Source organism: Podarcis pityusensis (genome assembly GCF_964106645.2).
Source record: "Podarcis pityusensis genome assembly, chromosome: 1".
Taxonomy (NCBI): domain Eukaryota; kingdom Metazoa; phylum Chordata; class Lepidosauria; order Squamata; family Lacertidae; genus Podarcis; species Podarcis pityusensis.
The window spans coordinates 22,386,640-22,408,112 of NC_138028.1; the positions used below are offsets into that span (position 1 = coordinate 22,386,640).

General features: G+C 42.8%; 1 protein-coding gene across 3 annotated transcripts in view; it reads right to left on the minus strand.

Annotated features, from left to right (window-relative positions):
* The window catches only part of RIN3 (Ras and Rab interactor 3), an 84,775-nt gene that overhangs the window by 22,988 nt on the left and 40,314 nt on the right, over positions 1-21,473 (minus strand). For all 3 annotated transcript variants that reach the window (XM_081016939.1, XM_081016940.1, XM_081016941.1), the window contains 3 exons: positions 20,867-20,958; positions 15,736-17,193; positions 12,532-12,840 (listed from right to left, as the gene is read on the minus strand). In XM_081016939.1, coding sequence (XP_080873065.1) covers positions 12,532-12,840; positions 15,736-17,193; positions 20,867-20,958 — 1,859 coding nt within the window. The remainder of the gene's footprint in view (positions 1-12,531; positions 12,841-15,735; positions 17,194-20,866; positions 20,959-21,473) is intronic.

The window sequence follows — 21,473 nt, forward strand, 5'->3', positions numbered from 1 at the left end:
ATTGTTGTGAACTGCCCTGTGTTCTTGATCGATGAAAGGCAGTGTATAAATGGAAGAAATAATAATCATAATAATAAATGTGGTGTAGTGGTTAAGAGCGGTGGACTCGTAATCTGGTGAACCGGGTTTGCTTCCCCGCTCCTCCACATGCAGCTGCTGGGTGACCTTGGCTAGTCACACTTCTCTGAAGTCTCTCAGCCCCACTCACCTCACAGAGTGTTTGTTGTGGGGGAGGAAGGGAAAAGGAGATTGTTAGCCGCTTTGAGACTCCTTAGGGTAGTGATAAAGCAGGATATCAAATCCAAACTCTTCTTCTTCTACTTCACTGAGAACAGTTCTCTATTCACAGGGCTGTCCAGTTTAAATATAAAGCAAGGAGAGCAGGAAGGGTCCTGAAATTGCCCATCAACAGTCAGCACCTAGACAGCAGACCAAGCCGGTATGCGCTACGGTTATACCTTTTTGGATTATATATATACATCTTTACTTGATTCTCTAAACACATAATCACCACAGATTAAGAAAATTTCCTTTGTTTTTATATGGTTGGTAAATTTTTTATGAATTTTCGCTTTTCCATATATTAGGTAGGCGTGCCATCTCCAACGGTTGTCAAAACCTTCCAGGTCCAGGAGGTCCAGATCCTGCAACGTGCACCAATCTTTTAGCCAGGTGAAACAGGCAGCCTCGTAGTAAAGTTTTAGATCGGGTAGGGAAAAGCCTCCTCTCTCTTTCATGTCTATTAAGATCAGGTGTTTAATCCTGGGTTTCTTCCCTTCCCACAAGAATTTGGAAATTTCTCTTTGCCATATCTTGAGACAACCTGCTTCACCCAGTATCGGAATCATTTGAAATAAAAAGATTAATTTTGGAAGCACATTCATCTTTATAATGGAAATCCTACCCAGAAATGTTAATTTTAGTTTACTCCAGATTACCAAGTTTTTTTTAATCTCTAACCAAGTTTTGGTGTAATTATCCTGAAATAACTTTATGTTCTTGGGGGTGATCCAAATACCCAAGTATTTCGCTTTTGAAGAGATTTTCAGGCCCAATATTTTTTCTAAGTCGTCCTTTTCTTCTGTGGTTACATTTTTAACAAGCATTTTTGTTTTTGTTATATTCAGTTTAAAGCCTGCCACATCTCCAAATTCTTTAATCAATTCCAGCACTCTTTTCAGACTTTCTTTAGGGTTTTCAGTCATAACAAGTAAATCGTCCGCAAAAGCTTTAATTTTATATGTTTTGTTTCCCAGAATGATGCCTTTAACAAGCTCATCCTTTCTTATCTGATTGTTCAAGACTTTCATCACCAAGATAAATATCAGTGGTGACAGTGGGCAGCCCTGTCTTGTTCCCTTGTTTATTTTGCACTCCTCAGTAATTCTTCCGTTGATGATCAATTTTGCATATTGTTCCGAATAGATGGCATTTATTCCTTTACAAATATTTTCTCCCAGTCTGATTTCTTCCATTAATTTTTTCATAAACTTCCAGGACACGTTATCAAAAGCTTTTTCAGCGTCCACCAACATAATAGCTGCTGGTTTATCAATTTTAATATCCAAATATTCTAATACATCAATCACACATCTAATATTGGATTTCATAAATCGTCCGGGAAGAAATCTGGTTTGATCTTTATGAATTATCTCGTTCAGCACCATTTTTAATCTATTTGCAAGAATGTCTGTGAATATCTTGTAATCGTTATTTAGCAGTGCAATGGGTCTATAATTGGCCATGTTTGAGGCATCTGTTCCCTGTTTATGGATAAGAGTAATAAAGCTGTCCTTCCAGGTTTTCAGAAGCTTTCCATTTGCCAGAATATTATTCATTAGGTCTTTCATGGGAAGAAATAATGCTTGTTCTAACTTTTTATAGTAATTAGCTGGAAGACCATCTGGGCCCGGTGTCTTTCCTAATTTTGATCTCTGTATAGCTTGTTGCACCTCCATAGCTGTTATTGGTGAGTTCAAGATTTCAGTTTTTTCCTTAGGTATTATTGATAGTTTATTTTTGCTGAAATAATCAATTATTTTTTCTAGAGTCTCTGGACCTTCTTTATATAGTTTTCCGAAAAAACTAGCAAAGTTTTTACTAATTTCCTTCGTTTCTTGAATCCATTTGTCTTCAATTTTAATTTTATTGATAATTCTATCTTCCTTTTTCTTCTTTAATTGCCAGGCCAGAAGTTTGCCCGGTTTATTTGCAAACTCAAAATTTCTATGTCTCAACCATTTTATCTTCCATTCTATCTCTTCATTTATTATCATGGAGAATTGCGTCTGTAAAATTTTTACACTCTTTGCTGTATGGGAAAAATATAAAGACCTGATGGAGCCTAAAGTCCCGTGGTGGACTTCTCCAGTAGAAGCCATAGCAGTAAAACAGAAAAATACTCAGGAAAGTTGGCCAACATATAAAATACTTCTAAAAAATGAGGATAACCAAATAAAATTAAAAAACTTTGAGGAGATAAGAGAACACATTTCAGACTGGTTCCAATACCATCAGTTATTTGAAAAATTTAAATTTGACAAACAAAAGGGGTTCTCAGCAGAAATTTCCCGATTCGAATCTGATCTTGTAAACTCTAAAAGAAAACCTCTTTCCAAAACTTACCGACTCCTCCTTGACTGGACAGTCAAGGAGGAGGAGGTAACAGTGGCAATGGTGAGGTGGTCCCAGGATTTTGGCCATCCAATAACCATGGCCCAATGGGAAAATTTATGGAAGATCAATTGGAAATTCACAAACTGTTACACAATTAGAGAGAACTTTCAAAAAATGCAACATCGATGGTATATAACACCATGGAAACTTTCAAAAATGTATAAAAATGTGTCAAGTAATTGTTGGAGATGCAGAGACTCAGGAACATTCTACCATATGTGGTGGATATGTAGGAAAATACAGGTATTCTGGGAGAGTATACATGCAGAACTGCAAAAAATGCTAAAGATCTCTTTCAATAAAAAACCAGAGGCCTACCTCCTGGGAATAACAGATTTGGATATTCCACAAAAGAGGAAGGGTATTGTAATGAGTATGGGTTGCTCGTGCGTAAGTTGCCGCCTCTCCTGGCTATGTTGCCTTGTTAAACCTTTCTGTCTGGACAGCCCTTCACTTCGTGGCTGCCTCAGTCGCTAGCAGAATCCGTCAGTGGGCGTTTCTTAAACCTTTTCCAACATAAAAGTTGTTTGACGCCAAGTCTCCTCCTACTCTCCCTGCGCGGAAGTCTTCTGCGCAGGGAGGGCGTGGGTAGCAGAGGACCCGTGCTCTCCCCGCTGGTGTCCGGTGAAGAGTCCTGGAGCCCTCTCGCCGATTCCCCCATCTGCCCCCCTTTATCCCTGGTGTTGCGCTGATTTGCTTCCCCATCTGCTGAGCTGCCTCTCTCCCTGCTGGGCCCTTCTCCAGCATCATTTGAGAGCCTTCCCTCCGCCTCTAGCTCCGATGTCAGTTCCCTGACAGGTATCTTTTTATATGCGACGGCGGCAGCAAGAGTTTTGATCGCCGCAGCAAAATGGAAGAGTAATGAAATCCCCTCTATACAAGATTGGATCCAAAAGCTGACAGAATATGCCGAATTAGATGGTTTATCAGAAAAAATAAAGAATAAATCAAAACAGGAATTTGTTTCTAAATGGGAGGTTTTCAAAGAATATCTGAAAAATAAATATAATAGTTTAAATTCTGTTGCAGCATTCGAGGAACTTCAGTGATAGTTGCTAGGTAGATAGAAGAAATTAGATTTATTGAGAATAAGTTTAATTATGAAAAAAATGTGTATTGGCAATACGTAATATGAATTTGAAATATGGGATAGACGGGAAGTTGGGTCTTTAGTGTTAAGACCAATAGATGTTTTATTATTTGCCAAGAAAATTATGTGTCTATGGTTATTTTTGTAATTTGTGTGTAATTTGGTATTTGTGTTTTTTGTGTGTGTTTTTTTCCTTGTTGTATAAATAAATAAATAAATAAATAAAAATACAAAAAAGAAGAAGTATCTTCATCTCACAGGCAGAGGTACCTGGCCTCCCCCGAGGCAATTGAGTGAGATACTCTGTGTTTACCGTCCGTCTGCGACCCCGGCAGGCTAGGTAAACAAACCGGCGATCCTCCTCAAACGTGAGAAGAACACACCCTCTGCTTCTTTGCTTCTCTCTCCCTCCCTGCATTCTCCCAGGGAGGAGAAATGAGACAGACAGGAGTCCTTTCTACATGTTTTATTCCTGTCACTCAACAGTACATAGAAATGTGACTGTTCCCTTCAGACTCCATCAGAAGAGTCACAACTCCTCCCCTGTACTTCCAGCACAGGTCATATGACACACACTGAGCTAACATCCGGTGCTCAGTACAGAGAATAGGCTCCACCTTTTCTCCAACAGTACATCTGCACTGTTTTGCATTCCAGCCATCTGGAGCTGGCTTTTGCCTTGGTGCTTTTTCCCAACAAATTTAGTGGAACCTGAACAAGAGAACGTAAGAGCAGCCTGGTGATCAGGCCAATAGTCCATCTAGTCCAACATTCTGTTCTCACAGTGACCAAACAGATGTGCTTAAGAATGTGAAAGAGGAAAGCCACTATAGTTAAATAGGTAAATGTCTATGGAGCATGCATAATAACTCACCCGCAGTCTGAAACAGTACTGTCCCCTATCTGCCACCCCAGAATTTCTCTGTATTATTCTGATATATGTGTATAGCAGGCCTTCTACATCAGTCAAGAGTAACTCTTTCCATTGCAATGCTTTTCCATGCTCTTCCTCATTTTAATGAGTAGACGTCTTTGTGGGTTTTGCCCCAAGAAATTTAACCTTTGCTTGACATTATATGGCTGTTGTTACTAAGCTGTGTTCCCTCACTGAGCTGGTAATAAGCACAGGTAACATTTCTCCAAATTATCACTTTGCAATTTTTGCAATTTCACCCTTGTCCCTTCCCTGCATGTATTATAAAGGCTGGTAGGCGATAACAGTTATAATATATGCATTGCTACGAGAACTGGAAATAATCAACTAATTAATCAACTAGTCAGGCACTGCAGGGGGTCAGAACAGATGACCCTTTGTGTCCCTTCCAACTCTACAATTCTATGATTCCAATAACTCAAGATGCCTAAATAAGTCAAAAGGTACATATAGGGTACTGTATTCTGAATTTAGCCATGGAGGAGGAGGAGGAGGAGGAGGAGGAGGAAGAAGAAGAAGAAGAAGAAGAAGAAGAAGAAGAGCCACAATGTAGTTTCAGTTTAAGTGTCTCCAATAATTTAAATCTCTCTTCAGTGACTATATGAGAACTTATCTGCAGCTGTTTTCCTGGCATAAAGTTTGGAACTGAAATATATCTACAGTGGTACCTCAGGTTAAGAACTTAATTCGTTCTGGAGGTCCGTTCTTAACCTGAAACTGTTCTTAACCTGAAGCACCACTTTAGCTAATGGGGCCTCCCACTGCCGCCGCGCCACCGGAGCATGATTTCTGTTCTCATCCTGAAGCAAAGTTCTTAACCCGAGGTACTATTTCTGGGTTAGCGGAGTCTGTAACCTGAAGCGTATGTAACCTGAAGCATACATAACCCAAGGTACCACTGTACAGTATGTACGAACAGTGCAGAGCTCTTTGGAGAAGCAGCAGGAGGGAAGCACGGAATACACATGTAACAAACAACCCCAAGGGGCAATCCTATTACTGGCATTGTGTTGCAATTAGTTTATGCAACATTTCATTAAATCTTTTGCCATGGAACGGAAGATTTCAAAGCGCACAGTATCTGTGGGCTAAATGATGCCCGCCACAAACAACACCGAACTCCCAGGAGTTCCCAAACTGATGCAGGATTAAGCCAGAGCAAAATGGTCTCTTCAGTCAAAAGAATAAAGCTGCCTTTTGCCTACCTCTGCCTAGTTATCCCCTTCAATTCCCTCATTAGCTTCCGTATGAATAATGCATGGATGCCACTCGAGATAGTTTCATAGCTCCTCAATTGTTTCATAGCTCCTCACTGTATAATGACATGTGATCAATGAATGTGCAGATAAAGGATGGTCAACATGAAGAGGGGGATGAGTTGGTATCAGTTCAGACTAGGTATGTAAGAAGGCGTCAATTTCTGCTCCAATACTCAGAAGTGTTTCCATTCCACTGCACTTTGACTTCTGACAAGAAATACATTATCTATCTCTCTGTCCACACAATTAATTACACGGTTGCACACCATTCATTTCAAGGCAAAGGAAATGCAATGCATATCGTATGTGTAGGGAGCGGGGGTTGCTGTGAGTAACCAATTATGCATTGTTTGCAGGCTTTAAACAATAACAGCAAATAGCATCCATATTTGCAGGGCTGATTTCCATTCCAGACATGGGATGAATAAGCAAACACTGACAATTTCTGCTTCCATTTCCAACATCCCTATTTCAGACCAGAGGTGGGAGTTCACAGTTCTGAAAACTCCTCCAAAAAATATCCCTGCAAATAGAATACCAGCACAACAGAGAGAAATAAAACATCCCATACCTTTGCTACTATGTTGTGTTTGCAGGGAACTTTAAAGGAAGAGGAGCATTAAAATTGTGACACCCCTCAACTACAGTCTCAGATAGTACTGCCCATCCAACTGCCTCCTCATTTTTGTTGCAATGTGTGCAGACCAGGCCAAAGCCATTTGTGTTTCATATGGAAACTGCTGTGAAGCATCTCCTGTGAAGCATCTCCAATTAAATGGACAGTTTGCAGGTGATGTGAAGGACCTCTGCTGCAGGACCATGGATACCTGCTGACAGTCTGGGTAGACAATGCTGAACTAGGTGGACTCGGCAAAAGTCTGCTTACTGTATTTTTCGCTCTGTAAGACACACCAGACCACAAGACGCACCTAGTTTTTGGAGGAGGAAAACAAGAAAAAAAATATTCTGAATCTCAGAAGCCAGAACAGCAAGAGGGATCGCTGCGCAGTGAAAGCAGCAATCCCTCTTGCTGTTCTGGCTTCTGTGATAGCTGCGCAGCCTGCATTCACTCCATAAGACACACACACATTTCCCCTTACTTTTTAGGAGGGAAAAAGTGAATCTTGTAGAGCAAAAAATACGGTAATCTGTTCCTAAATGGTGTACACAGCACATGCCTCTCTGAAACCTCTCCCTTTTCTGCAGTTGCTTGTCCTCCCTATGAGAGAGAACCCAGAAGCCTTAAAAGCCAGGCCCATCATTCTTCTGCCCCACAATGCACTCCAGATTTAGTATCTGCTCCAGTAAACATGAGGAATACGTAATCCGAAGGACTGAATGCTTTTGCCTCCCACCATGATTGACATCTTCATCAGCACCTGGCATTCTACAAGCATTTTTACACCTGAGTTCAACGGGGGGTGGGGGTGGCTTTGTTGTTTTGGTAATGTGCCTGTAAAATCAATGCGGGGGGGGGGGAATCCCATTTACATTATAACTAACTCTCGTTCTCTTTTCCACATCCGCATTAGCTATGATCAGAAATTAGCATAAATAGTGAAAGACAGCTTCAGAGGCAATTTAAGCCTCGCGTATGAAAACTGCAAAAAGAAATATCTTCTTCTGCTACGGAAATGGAAGAGGCAAATGACCAAACAACAAAAGCAAGACTTTATCCATCCCTTGGCAGTGGAACTGCATGAAGCAGTTCCTAGCTTGGCGAAAACCACAGTGGCTTCATGGGTGAAACCCATAAAGGCCCAGCACGCTAAATACGATCCTTACAAAGTGACAATGTGGGTGAGCATGAAAAAATGGAGCCCTATGCAGGACACTCAGTAAGCAGGCTAGTTAAGTGGCATCCAATATCTATAATACAGTGATTCCCAAACTCACCCCTGCCTCTGCCAGACCGCTTGAAAATTGCTAAGGGTCTTGATGGACCACTTAGCTCCCTGCACCCTGCTGTAGCAACGGTAATGCACTGTGCAAGATGCATTATGATTTCTAATTGTATTTGTATTGCTTCTTTTATTTCTTGTGCATTGTATTTTGTAGTGCTCCACAAAATTCAGACTGCAATACAACAGAATACAATGCTAAAAATAAGAGAGGCCATTAAAATGCAGGTTACAAATCATCAGTATGAATACTGAATGCAATGGACGTGCCGTTTCCCGTTTTCAACCACGAATTCACAGAAACACCACCAGCCACCATTTGGGAACCCCTGCTATAATGGTCCAAAATGTGAGCTGGGCTTTGAGAATGTGGGTTCGGTTCCATTTGTGAGCTTGGCAAGGCATTCCCATCTCTGGGAGGTTCAGGAAACAGTAAGAGTAAGAGAGGAAGATGTCAATGTATTTATTACTTGTGCAAATATTTAGTACAGGCAGTGACTGTTTTAGGTGCATCCGATATGTGCGCAACTGTGCGCACACACATCTCGCCGAACCTGGAAATGACCTGAAAATGTCACAAAAAGGGTTGGGGGCAGGGGTGTAACAGGTGTTTGCAGGCTTTTTCAATGGCGTTTCAAATATACACATTTTCACTTAAACATATGGTGCCTCGGAATGTAGCCCCTGCATAAATGGGGAGTTGTCTGTACTGGTGGATCAATCATGGGTTCATTTTAGTGATGTGTTGTAAAAATGTTGTGTCCAGCATCATAAGACCAGAGGCTAAAGACCCATCAAGCCTAGCATCTTGTCCTCACAGTGGCCTCTGGCAGGCCTGCAAGCAAGATCTGAGTGTGCGAGCATTCTCCCTTCCTGCGGCTCCCAGCGACTGGCATTTTCCTCTGAAAATTTGTCCTCCAGAGGAAGAACTGGAACCACAGGGCGAAAGTTGCAGGGAAGCAGAGTTCACCTTGAGCACCAGGAGAAACTTCCTAACACTAAGTGCTTCTCAAAAGCAGATAAGGATGTCTTCAGCTGTCCTTTGCTGGAGGCACTTAAAGCAGAAGTTGGACATCTGTCAGGGATGCTGTAGTTGCAGCCTGGACTGTGCATCTAGCCTTGATTATAACAGATGGCCTCCAAGATCCCTTTTAACTCTATGATTCTATTCCTCCAGTTCTTTTGAAAAACCTACCAAATGTTTATAAACCAACATTTTATACTGAAAATGCTTGGAATGCATGCAAAATTTCAATATTTTCTGTTTTTATGGAGTGAGGGAGGGAGGGAGGGAAGAAAGAGAGAAAGAGAGAAATTCTGTGCAAACTCAATTGTCTCCTTTACATTCATCCCGTGGCTCACATCACAGAGCTCAGAAACAGCCAGAGGTCCTTCAAGGCCTGCTTCAATGACATTGGAAACGGTCTCACTTGTTCAAGGTAGAATTGCCTTATTCCAAATCCAGCTTGCCTCCCCCATTTATTTCTATTTTTCAATGACATGAAACATTTGTTTCATAAATATCTATAAGAGGCTTAAACATAAGCCCTCTCCAGTGCTACAAGCCCCCATGCTATTACAGTCTAGGGAAACTATCTGCAGCATCAGCCTCTGGTTGGGCTCCAGCGCTTGGACGAAAATTGGTATTAAATAATTGAATGCAGAGTTAAAAGGAATTGGAACCCTGCCCAGACCTTCATAAAGGAATGAAGGCTCTGCCCATGGGTTTGCTTCTCCCTTGGTTCCATGGCACAATGAGGCAATCCATCGATCAATCAATCATTTGTGGAGGAGGAGACTCTTGAGAGTCCCATGGACTGCAGGAAGATCAAACCTATCCATTCTGAAGAAAATCCGCCCTGAGTGCTCACTGGAAGGACAGATCCTGAAGCTGAGGCTCCAGTACTTTGGCCACCTCATGAGAAGAGAAGACTCCCTGGAAAAGACCCTGATGTTGGGAAAGACTGAGGGCACAAGGAGAAGGGGATGACAGAGGACAAGATGGTTGGACAGTGTTCTCGAAGCTACCAGCATGAGTTTGACCAAATTGTGGGAGGCAGTGGAAGACAGGAGTGCCTGGCGTGCACTGGTCCATGGGGTCACGAAGAGTCGGACACAACTAAATGACTAAACAACACACCACTCCTATTCATGGATCTCGAAACACTTTACAAGCGTCTTTAATCAAATCATTCGGACATCACCCTATCCAGGGAGTGCACTAGTCCTACAGAAATTCAGGCTGCAATCCTATACAAACACTTACCTAGGTGTAAGTATCATTGAACTCTGAGCAGACATGTAGAGCTCAAATCCCCACTCAGCCATGAACCTCACTGCATCCTTAGCATACTTTGCAAGTGTCCTGGAAAAACTGGGACATCCCGGTTTTTTATCATGAGAGAACGGCAGCCATTTTGGCTGCCATGATCTTGCACGATTTCCCTTGGGAAAATGCATTTTCTGGGGCCACAATCTTGTGTGGCACCCCAAAACACGCTTTGGGTGTGCCTAAAAATAAAACACTTTTTTTGGTGGTGGGGAAGCTACGGCACAAAATTGCATGAGATCATGGCAACCCAAATAGCCACTGTGTTCTTGTGATAAAAAATGGGAAGATGGTGTGGGGTCTCAGGAAAAGTCACAAAGGCATGTTCTCGTACTGTTTTTTGGTTAGCTCAGGCATAGGCAAACTCGGCCCTCCAGATGTTTTGGGACTACAACTCCCATCATCCCTGACCACTGGCCCTGTTAGATAGGGATGATGGGAATTGTAGTCCCAAAAACGTCTGGAGGGCCGAGTTTGCCTATGCCTGGGTTAGCCTAACTGATGCCATTTTGCTTCTGTAAAAAAACTGCCTGCTTTTGAATTTAGGAGGGTGAGCCACAAATATGTGAAGACCAGATAAGGTTGCTAGGCGATTTTCAGGAAAACCTCCCTCTGCCAGGCAGCTCTCCCCTTCAAGGTCTCCAGGCAGGGTGTCCTATTTCGATCAGCGCAAGGAACCTCAAAAGGGGGGAAGGGAGAGGGGATGCCTATAAAAAGTATGAACAAAGGCTATTTGTGGCGGCTTCACCATCACACTGGTGAGTGTGGCTTGCCCGCTCTGTTTTACTCAGCGGAATAAACAAGTGGTTATGGGAATCTCTTCTGTCTATGGCATTTATTGGCCTTTCAGTGACCAAGGCAGCTTGGGCCCGATTAACAGACCTCAACATCGGTATCTGGGAAGATGGTGTCCCGGATTTGGGCTTCAAAGTGTTGGAGGGTATGCATTGGCCAGACATCATTACTCAGTCTAACCTACATCACAGGACTGCTGCAAGGATAAAACAGGGGGAAGGAGAACCATGTAAACAGACTGAGCAACTTGGAGAGGACATCATCATCATCTCTGGGCTCCCAATGTCTTCAGTTGAATATGTACACAAAAAACACGCATAGAGACATAGCTGCCTATCTCCTTAATTTCACAGTTGCATTTCCTGTTTCTAGGCCTATTCTTCCCGGTCTTATTGTATTCCAGTCTTTTGTCAGTATTACTACATTCCTTTGCTAAAAGAAAGATATTCCCTTCCCTACCTGGGCTGCTGTGATTTTTTAAAAAAGCTCAAAACAGGGAGCACAAGGTCTCTCTTTCCATAGAAATACAGTCAATCACTAACGAAGCCTATAGATGGGCTTTCTCTAGAGCCCGCTTTGAGACAATGCCCTCAGCAGTGCTGTACGGCAAATTCACGCGGGTTCCAATGCATGCGCGTCTCTGCCCTTGTATGTCTAATAAGGTAGAATCTGTCACACACATTCTTCTATCTTGCGAATTCTATAGTGAAGAACGAGTTCAACTTATTTTACCGCTTCTATCAAAATTTATACCCCTTCAATATTATTTGGAATCCTCCCCTGAAATTCTTCGAAAATACCTCCTGGAAGATTCCTCAAGCTCAATATCATATGAGGTGGCTAAATTTTGCACTTTAGTAATTAAGAAGCGTAAATCTCTTCTGTTGAATGGCACACTGCGAAGTTCCCTTGTGTAACCTTTTTTCTTTTCTGAAGTTGTTGCTGATTTCTTGTTGTCTGATCTTGTGGTGTTTAGTGTCACTGGCTTTGGCCGCAATAAACTTGAACTTGAACTTGGAAATACAGTCACCAATAACAGCCACAGAGAAGAGAATAGCACCGCAGGAAAACACTTAATTCACCCTTCCCCCAGCCTGGTGTCCTCCCCCTGTTTTGGAGTAAAAATCGCATCACCCCCAGCCATTGGCTTTGCTGGATGGGGATGATGGGAGTTGTAGTTCAAAACACCTGGAGGGCACCAGGTTGGGGAAGGCCAGCTTAATCCAACACAACTGGGGTCCCAACATGTTTTGACAAAATGCCTTCCTTACACGCAATATTCTTGAATGCTTTCATTGCTTGCTTCTGAAGGTGCTGCTACCACCACCCTAATTCCTGCAACTGCCCCTGCTGTGCTGAATGAAACTATTTCCTGGGCCCGTCCAAATATCTCTTTTGTGCTTTGGTCTCCATTAACAAACACCGCCAGAAGCTTTAGCAGTGGCTTCAGACAAGCTATGACATGCTTAGCAATACAGTTCAGAACTAGTTGTCATACTGTGATACATATCTATAGAAAGAGAAGTTTTAGGATGGTTGTACAGTACCTTGGTTTCCCTGAGTCATAGAGTCGTAGATGAGTTTGCAGGACTTCAGTAGGATGCTAATCTTTTTCTCTGGAGAGTAGGCCTTGTGCATGGTTGTGAATTTGTGCAGGATTTTCTCCAGCAATGTGGATTCAGGCACACTGGTGGTGACTCCCAAGTCAGTGGTCGTTGTGTTTTGTATGACTTGCTGGTTTTCTTTCAGGAGCTTGAAGGATCCATCTTTGCTGTGGATTTCCCTAAGATAGGTATTGATGGCGTCTTTTAAAGGCTTCAAGACGCACTTGTGCAAAGCTGACTCGACAATCACCTCTGGAGTTGGGAAGTGGAGTGAGGAAACATAAGATAGAAAAGGAATATGTGAGAAATCAGCGTCTTAAAGCCAGCCTGGATAGACATTCATGCAACTTACCCTCAGTATGTATTTTTTTCTACCTGTCCAGTCATACTACCAAAAGGTATGAAAATATTGACAAAAATATTTAACCTTAGTAGTTCTTAATCCCTTTTCCCCTGCCCCTGTGCATATTAATGAAAATTCCTTCTGGAATTTATAGTCAAATTTGAGAGATTTAGTTTTGGTGATGGCAATCTCTGGAGCCTAGAAACTGTGTTAAAATAAAATTAGCACATTGTAACTATTGTTGTTGTCTAAAATGCTTCCTTACTTAAGAATATGACCATCCTTTGGCCCTGGAAATTTGGAAGCTCTGGCCTTGACCCTCATAAGCCTCAATACACTTGCTGCTTAGAGCACCATTTACTGGAAAGGCAGCATACATATTTCACAAATAAAACAAACAAATATGGTTTTGGGGTCTAGTCTAGCCAGTTCACAGAGATCTCTGGCTAGGCCTAACATAACAGCAGAAACTGCTATTTTTTAACTGTAAGTTTTTATATTATTGTTTTTTAATTGTAGCCCACCCTGGGGCCTTAGGGTGAAGGGTAGGCAATAAATTAAATAATTATAATAATGTCTCTTGGTTTTGACCCAACAAACTGCTGCCATTTTGAACAGCATCCAAATGGAATCTGGCCCCCAGACTGGGAACATGGAAGCGGACTTTTTCACTGGTGGCACCAGTGTTGTGGAATGCTTTTCCTGCAGAAAAACGAGAGGCCTCATCCGTATTGTCATTCCGTTGACCCTTGAAAACACACCTGTTTAGGCAAACATTCACCTGAACTTCTTGATCCAACTGTTTTAATTACTTTTTAAACTGTGTAATTGTTATGCTTTTTGACAGGTTTGTTTTATTGTATATTTTAAATATGGCTATTTTAATGTTTTGATGGAATTGTTTTACTGTGTATTTTAATTATGTAAGAATTTTATAATTGATATGCTTGTAAATCACTTAGAAGCCAATATGGCATGCAAACAACAACAACAGGAACAGGAACAGGAAAAATCCATGAATGTCTTCAACAAGTTTTACCCATAATGTATGACCAAAGGCAAAGATGAATCTAGCAAAGTGAACTGCTGGGAAAAGGGAAGGAAGAGGAGGAACTAGGCTGTTGAGGAGTAAATTTCTGTTATTTGGATGAAATATGTTCACAGCATGGATAAAGGATTTTTAGCAATAGGTGCTGAGGGGAGAATGGATTTTGGAAATGTTAGGGAAGAAAAATCACACCGTGGAACTGGGTCTGGATGTGAAGGGGAAAGTGAGGCAGAAGATAATCCCAATTTGGCATGCTCAGGATAAAAGAATAGGAATTTCTCAATGTGAGTTTAAATAAAATGACAGGCATAATTTTGCTGTGTTCAGCTGGAAAGGGGAGAGGACATCCAGGAGGAAGTGTTGACAATGTGTAGAAAGATGGCCTACCAGGATTGATGTAAGTTGCAGCAACTTTTTGAAAAATTTCATTTCCGTATAAGGCTAGATGGTGGCTGTTTTGACTTCTACAGCTCTGCTGAATGCAAATCTCTGCAATGCTGGAACTGATTACATCCAGCAGCATGAAACTGCATATTCTTTAGTTCAGGTCACTCTTGTTCATGGCCTTCCGAGGCTATTGCCTAACTCTTGCTTAACATCCAGCAAGTGAACAAAAACACCCAAAGAAACGCCTTTCCATCAAACTTGCAAAAGCACAGCAAATTGCATCACGCCTGTCCTGTTGTCACCTCTACAGGGCCTATAATCCAAGCACACTCAACTCTGTGTTGGATTCTGGCCAGGGTATCTGTGATAGCTGGAAGAACAGGACCACAGGAGTAAGCATTGAAACACATGAAATACACCTAGAATCATATACTTGGAAGGGACCACGAGGGTCATCTAGTCCAACCCCCTGCAATGCAGGAATCTTTTTGCCCAAAGTGGGACTCGAATCCATAACCCTGAGATTAAGAGTCTCGCTTTACTGACTGAGCTATCCTGCAGAAGAGCTCTTATATGAGGGCCGTGAATTAAGTTTCTCCTTCTCTCAGAGAAGGATGCCCCCAGCCTCAGCCTGTGGCCAGAACACACCCATGGCCAAATTTCATCTGGCATGTGGCATAAGTCCACTCTGGTGCCTTTGCCCATTCAGTCTGACTGAAGCAAAAGGGGATAGAACAATCCTTGACTCTGCCACCAACCAGCTTGATTTCTTTGCTGAATACGTAGAAAGGAGCTTCACACACGTGCGGCACAGAAATGTCACAGGTGATGGTGAAGGTGCCCTCCAGTTATTTTGGATGGCAGTGCTAGCTGGGGATGATGGGAGTTATAGTCCAAAGCAGCTGGAAGGTACCAGGTGGAGGAAGGCTGGGATAGAGTTTCTAGTGTTGTGATGCAATGGATGGTGTTTTAAGCACTGAAGCTTGTTCTATGGCCTGGGGATAAGTGATAAAACGGGATAGCCTCAAGCATTCCAGTCTGAATGTAGGAAAGAAGGGTGAGTTACAAACATAAACACTGAATAAAAAGCCTGAGAGCTCTGTCAGTGCTTTGGTAACCTGCTCTGTGGCGGTGTTTCTGCATCTAGACTCCATTACATTTTAAAAATGTAATAGACATGAAAAAATAGTAAATAACCCTGTAAATAACCATAGATGTCTGTATGTCAGCCAATGGCTGACAAATACAACTATTTTATTGTGCCAGTTCTCCTGATAATGTGTTATTTTGATGCATCATGTTTTCACCTTGATTTGCCTCTTGAGGAAGCCACGCACTCAAAAGAAGAATAGAAAACGGAAGCTCTTACCTAGTTGCTCATCCGTGTGAACAGCCTGGTCCATAAAGGTTTTTATCTCCCTGCTTTGTACTAAGTAGCTCTTCAGCTGGGTCATCATTAAGCGGATCTCTTGCAGCATCTCGGTGCTGGAGTTCTGCCTCGCCATCATCTCCAGGCTGTATACCTTATAGTCCTGCACCAAGCGGCCAAAGTAAGAGTCTTTGTCCTGGGCCAGCTCCACAATCTTCTTCTGGAGCTTTCGGTCAGCGGACAGGAAAGCAGTGAAGACATTGCTCAGGCTGACCATGGACAGGCGGTTCTTGGCCCTGCCTAATATCATGGAACGGGTCTTCTTCACCGACGGGCTGGTCACCAGCTCTAGCTCATCCTCAGTGCTGCTGGTGGAATAGGAGTCTGGCTCAGAGGCTGGTGTCTGAGCCCCCACATTGCTTACTGGGCTGTCCAGTGAGTCATGAGAACTTTCAAGATCTGAGAAGCTAAGAGGCTGACGGGCAAATTTTGATTCCCTTTTTGCATTGGAACAACTTTTTTTTACTGGCTTTCCCTTTCCTTTTGGAACCGGCAATTCTGACTCTTCAGCACATACTGGTTTTGAATGGCAAGAGCTGGCGGATGACTCCTGTCGTGAGATCCTTTTCTTTCTTGGGGGTGGGATAGGAGGCCCTGCCGGCTTCTCTGAGGGCTTCTTTTGCAGCTCAGCCACCAGCTGGTTCTTGGCCTCGCTGTTGGGCTCCCCCCCTTGACATGATGCTGGATCTTTCTCCGAAACCTCTTCAAACACCTCTGGAGGCTCAAGAGCACATGAAATGCAACCTTCATTCCCACTGCTCCGTTTTCCCACCAGTTCTCCACCTGCTGCTGGACATTTCTCAGATTTTTCAAAGCAGCCCTTTCCAGAATATCTCTCGGATATGCACCTCCTTGGCGGAATGGAAGGCGGGATGCATTTCTTTGTGGTAAAAGAATCGCTGAGAGACAAAGACGGACGCCCATCATCTTCTTTGCTTTTGCTAACTTCAGTTTTCATTTCCTTTTTGTTTTTCTCCAGATCCCGAAGCTCTTCAGAAGTGGTCATGGGAGACTTTTCAGGCTGCTTCACAGCATGAAGAGGCAGAGGAGGTGGCGGCGGTGGTGGTGGCGGGCGGCGGCTGGGAGACCTCTTTGGAGGCCTTGTCACGGTAAAAGAAGGATCTTTCCTGCAAGTCTCTAGAGAAGGAGGAGGAGGAGGAAGAGGAACATCCGGGGGAAACTGGTTGCTTCTCTCCTCTATAAAAATAGGATTTACAAACCACAGCCTGTCATTTCCTATTGACAGCTCAATTTCACATGAACAATTGTCCGTGCTGCTTGCAAAACACTGGGTAGTTTCCCCCTCCTTTTTCGCTTGAGCTGTGGCAAAAGCAAGACCTTTCACAGAGTGAGGGAACGGCCCTCCCCGCCTTTGATTTAAAGCGGAGTCCCAGAAACCTGCAAAAACAAACCAACCAAAAACCATGAGAATTAAAAGAAAATAATCAAGTGCAGGGGAGAGAGACTGAAGTCCTTTAACTGAATTGTATTGCATAATGTTTATTGAACATATGCATTATTCTGTATTGGATAGACAGTGCTGCCTTTAAAAAGGTCAAACCAAGCAGAATCCTCATATACAATCAATAGTATTACCTGAAAATGGCTGCTTCGCCAAAAGTGCTGTTTACTGCAAACATTACCCGGGGGTAGGGGTGGCAAATAGCAGCAAGGAATAGGGTGGAGTTTTTCCTCAAGCAGAAAGCCCAGTGCAGACTGAGAACATGGTTGAGGTCAGAGGCCCAAACCAGATCTTACTGTACAATAAAAGCAGCTACATTAAACATGCTTGCTTAGCCATGTGTCTAATGTTGTGTGTAGTTTGACTCAGAGTGGGGTAAGAATGAGCTCAAAGGGTAGATTTTGCTGTACACAAGAGTTGGAGGGTTTGCCATGTAAAACCACAGCCACATGCACGCAAACACGCACACAAACGCATGCACACACACACATAATATAGTGTTTGTGTACCAGCTAAAGAAATATAGCCATTAATCAACCGTTACCTTTTGCAAAACAGTAACCCCTGTGTTATCGAAGGGAAAGCACCACTTTTTCCAAAGTACAAAATACTATGCTTTGAGTGATGAAAAAGCAACATTTAGATGTCACCTTGAATAAGTTTTTTGTCTTCCTCAGTATACTATAACTGAATTGATAGAACATTTAGGCTAGAGAAAAATGTGGTTTGACAAAATATGGAAATTGCATGCTCTACTTTGCATCCTATTTTCAGAGAAAGTGTCTTGGATATGGTTCCCATTTCTTGTATATGGAAATTTTAAAAAGGGAGATTTGTAAAATACTTACTAGATTCAGTCCTGTATCTTGTATAGTATAATAAAGGTAAAGAACCCCTGGATGGTTAATTCCAGTCAAAGGCGACTATGGGGTTGGCGCTGTGGTCTAAAACCACTGAGCCTCTTGGGCTTGCTGATCAGAAGGTTGGCGGTTCGAATCCCCACAATGGAGTGAGCTCCCATTGATCTGTCCCAGCTTCTGCCAACCTAGCAGTTCGAAAGCATGCCAGTGCAAGTAGATAGATAGGTACCGCTGTGGTGGGAAGGTAAACGGCATTTCTGTGCGCTCTGGCTTCCGTCACGGTGTACCGTTGCACCACAAGCAGTTTAGTCATGCTGGCCACATGACCCGGAAAGCTGTCTGCAGACAAACACTGGCTCCCTCAGCCTGAAAGTGAGATGAGCACCACAACTCCATTGTCACCTTTGACTGAACTTAACCATCCAGGGGTCCTTTACCTTTACCTTTACTGTACAATGGACACTGAAACCACTGACAACTTTTGTTGTGGCGATGTTCAGGAAGGTGATGCAAATTATATTTGTTAATGAGTTGTTTTATTTACATAGCAAAACCAACCTGTGTTATGCCTTTTACTAATTCTGAATTTCATTTGTTGATATTTATTTATTTATAAATCCATCTATATGCATACACCACCCAGAGTGGCTCACAACACTGTAAAACAGCAGGTATATAAATTCTAACATAAAATGGCAATGGTGCTAACAATCTTTTAAAAAGCTATGCCATTTAAAAACGTTTACAAACATCAGTATAAATTGCCACCCTAAGGGCATAACCATCTATACTAAAATAACCAATTCTGAGAGAACCTTTAAGAGAATGTGAGTCAAAAGAGAGTTATTATTTTTTTAAAAAGATTCATTTAAACACTGGCAATGTTGAGGCCACACACACTTCTGTGAGGAGGGAGTTCCAGAATCCGGGGGCCATGCCAGAAAAGTCCCTATCTCTTGTGCAAGCCAAATCAACTTGCCATGCCATGAGAATATGAGCAGAGTCTCAGAGGCAGATCTTAATAGGTCTGTATTAGTGTAGGTGGCCATTTGGCTAAGATTGTCCGAAACCGTTTAAGCCTTTAAAGGTCAAAATCAGCGCTTTGAACTGGGCCCAGAAATGCACCTGCAGCCAGTGAAACTGGAACAGTATTGGTGTATATGTGCTCCAATTGCCATGCGTACTGGCAGATTAGGAACAGCATTCTGTACCAGTAAAGGTTTCCCGGTCTGTCTTCCAAGGCAGCCTCACGTAGAGTGCATTACAGTAGTCTATCCTCAACATGGATTACTGAGCCAAGGTTTGATCTCTCTAAATAGGGTTGTAGCTGGCATACTAATCTTAGCAAATATAGGGCAAGTCTAGCCACAGGCTCCCCTCTGTGATTCCACAGATAGGGCCAAGTCCAAGTGGACCCCCAAACCAGAAACCTGGTTCTTGCGGGGAAGTGGAACCCCATCCAAACCCAGCTGTACCCTCTTCTCCAGATAAGCAAATCTCCCTCCCTGCCCTGCTGAATACCTATGTCTGGTCTGGATTAAATTGTTCATTTTTTTAATAGTCTGTAATTTTATATTGGGGGCCCCCACAAAAGATGGACTTTGTTCCCTCTACCAAAGTCTAGGCACAAACTGACAAACAAAAGAAGTCTCAATCCCATCCTGAAGTAGAGACCCAGAAATTATCGTACAAGAGTATTTGCATATAAAGTAGCATTAAACAAATACTGTTGCAGAGGTATGATTTGTGCCTAGGGCTGTGTGCATATATCTCAGAAGTGTCAGAATGAAACGGGGAATTCCTCCTCCTAAGACAGGCATGATTCTGGGGGAAGTGGAAATAAGCATTGTAGATTACGAAATCTTTCCTTTTGGAAAAGAAAACTCTGGTTTGCTACCTGCCATCACCTCCTCTCTGAATTGATTAGGTTTTTACTAGCCTAAGAAGCACAATACAGTGTATATCTTCTATGTGTCCTAGAAATAATTTCAAGTGCTCAAAGGTCATTTTGGATGTTAATTCAATACCCTGACAACAATCTTGTAGGCCAGGCCAGTCTCATAGGATGTTGTGGCCAGTCTATCTGCAAAAATGTGGCTCAGATTAAATTTGCACCAAGTATTTCCAGCTGATATCTTATGCTCAACCACATCACACTAATCTTGATCAAAGCAAAAGACTAGAATGCATGGGCATGCAATGAAGATGAGTGCAGGGAGACTCTGGGCAGGTAAAAGAAAGTACTTTTCCCACACACACCATAGTGGATCTATGGGACTCCCATGGCCACCAACCTGAATGGCTGTAAAAGAGGACTGGACAAATTCATGGAGGATAAGACTATCAGTGGCTACTAGCCATGATGACTATGATTGGCCTCCCTGGTTGGAGGCATTATGCTTCTACAGAGACAGCCCACTGAGGAGGCAGGGCAAAACAGCTGCCTTAGGCAAGGAAAGTACAAGAGGTGGCACCCTACCTGCCCCATCGCTTCTGCCACCTTGCAAAGCACTCCTCCCTCTCACCAAGGGCGGAGAAGAGGAGATACAAGGCCCTTGAGCAGGGATGACAAGCAGGAATGCTTTGCAGAACACTCCCACCTCTTGCTGAGTTCAGCGAAACAAGAGAGAATTCTGGCATGTGATGGAATTGTGCATAGGACTAGAAGCCTTAGGTGTACATCCAAATAATGAACCCATCATTTAGGGTTTGGGGTAAGAAGTTGCCAGGGGTCTCCAACACAACTTACCTATCTCCAGACTAGAGATGGTTTCTAGATCTGTGACACTATTGGCTTCCAATATCGCTTGTGGCAGCTTTAGCGTGGAGGGAAGCAAATCTCTAGGAAGTGGAAAAGAAATGAATAAATAAATATATTCAAAGTTGCATGTGGCTTGGTAGGGAATAAAAGCTGCTTGGTTAGTTCTGCATTATTTCATTTCTTATTCTAGACAGATGCAGTGCTTCGAAATAATTTGCAATAATTTCAATGGAAACGCATTTACAGTAAGTTTATATTCTGAATCATAGAGTGATTCAAGCAGGGATGGGGGAGAAAGTCCACCTGTGTCCCAAGGCTCTTCAGCCACGGTTTGACATATAAGCCAGGCCCGGGTTCCTGTTATTGCTCTCCTGGACAAACCATGAGCCATAAACCATAGGGCCTTGCTTACAGCTCATGGTTTGCCCAAGAGAGCTAGACTACAAGTCTAGGTTTGGGTGACAAGCTAGGTCAAACTTTGGCTTAGCTCAGTGTGGCACAGCAGCAAAACAACCAGGAAGGAGTTAGGGATGTCAGAGAATACCAAAGAAAACAGAAATGGAGCAGAATCTGCTGTTTGCCTATGTGCCCCATG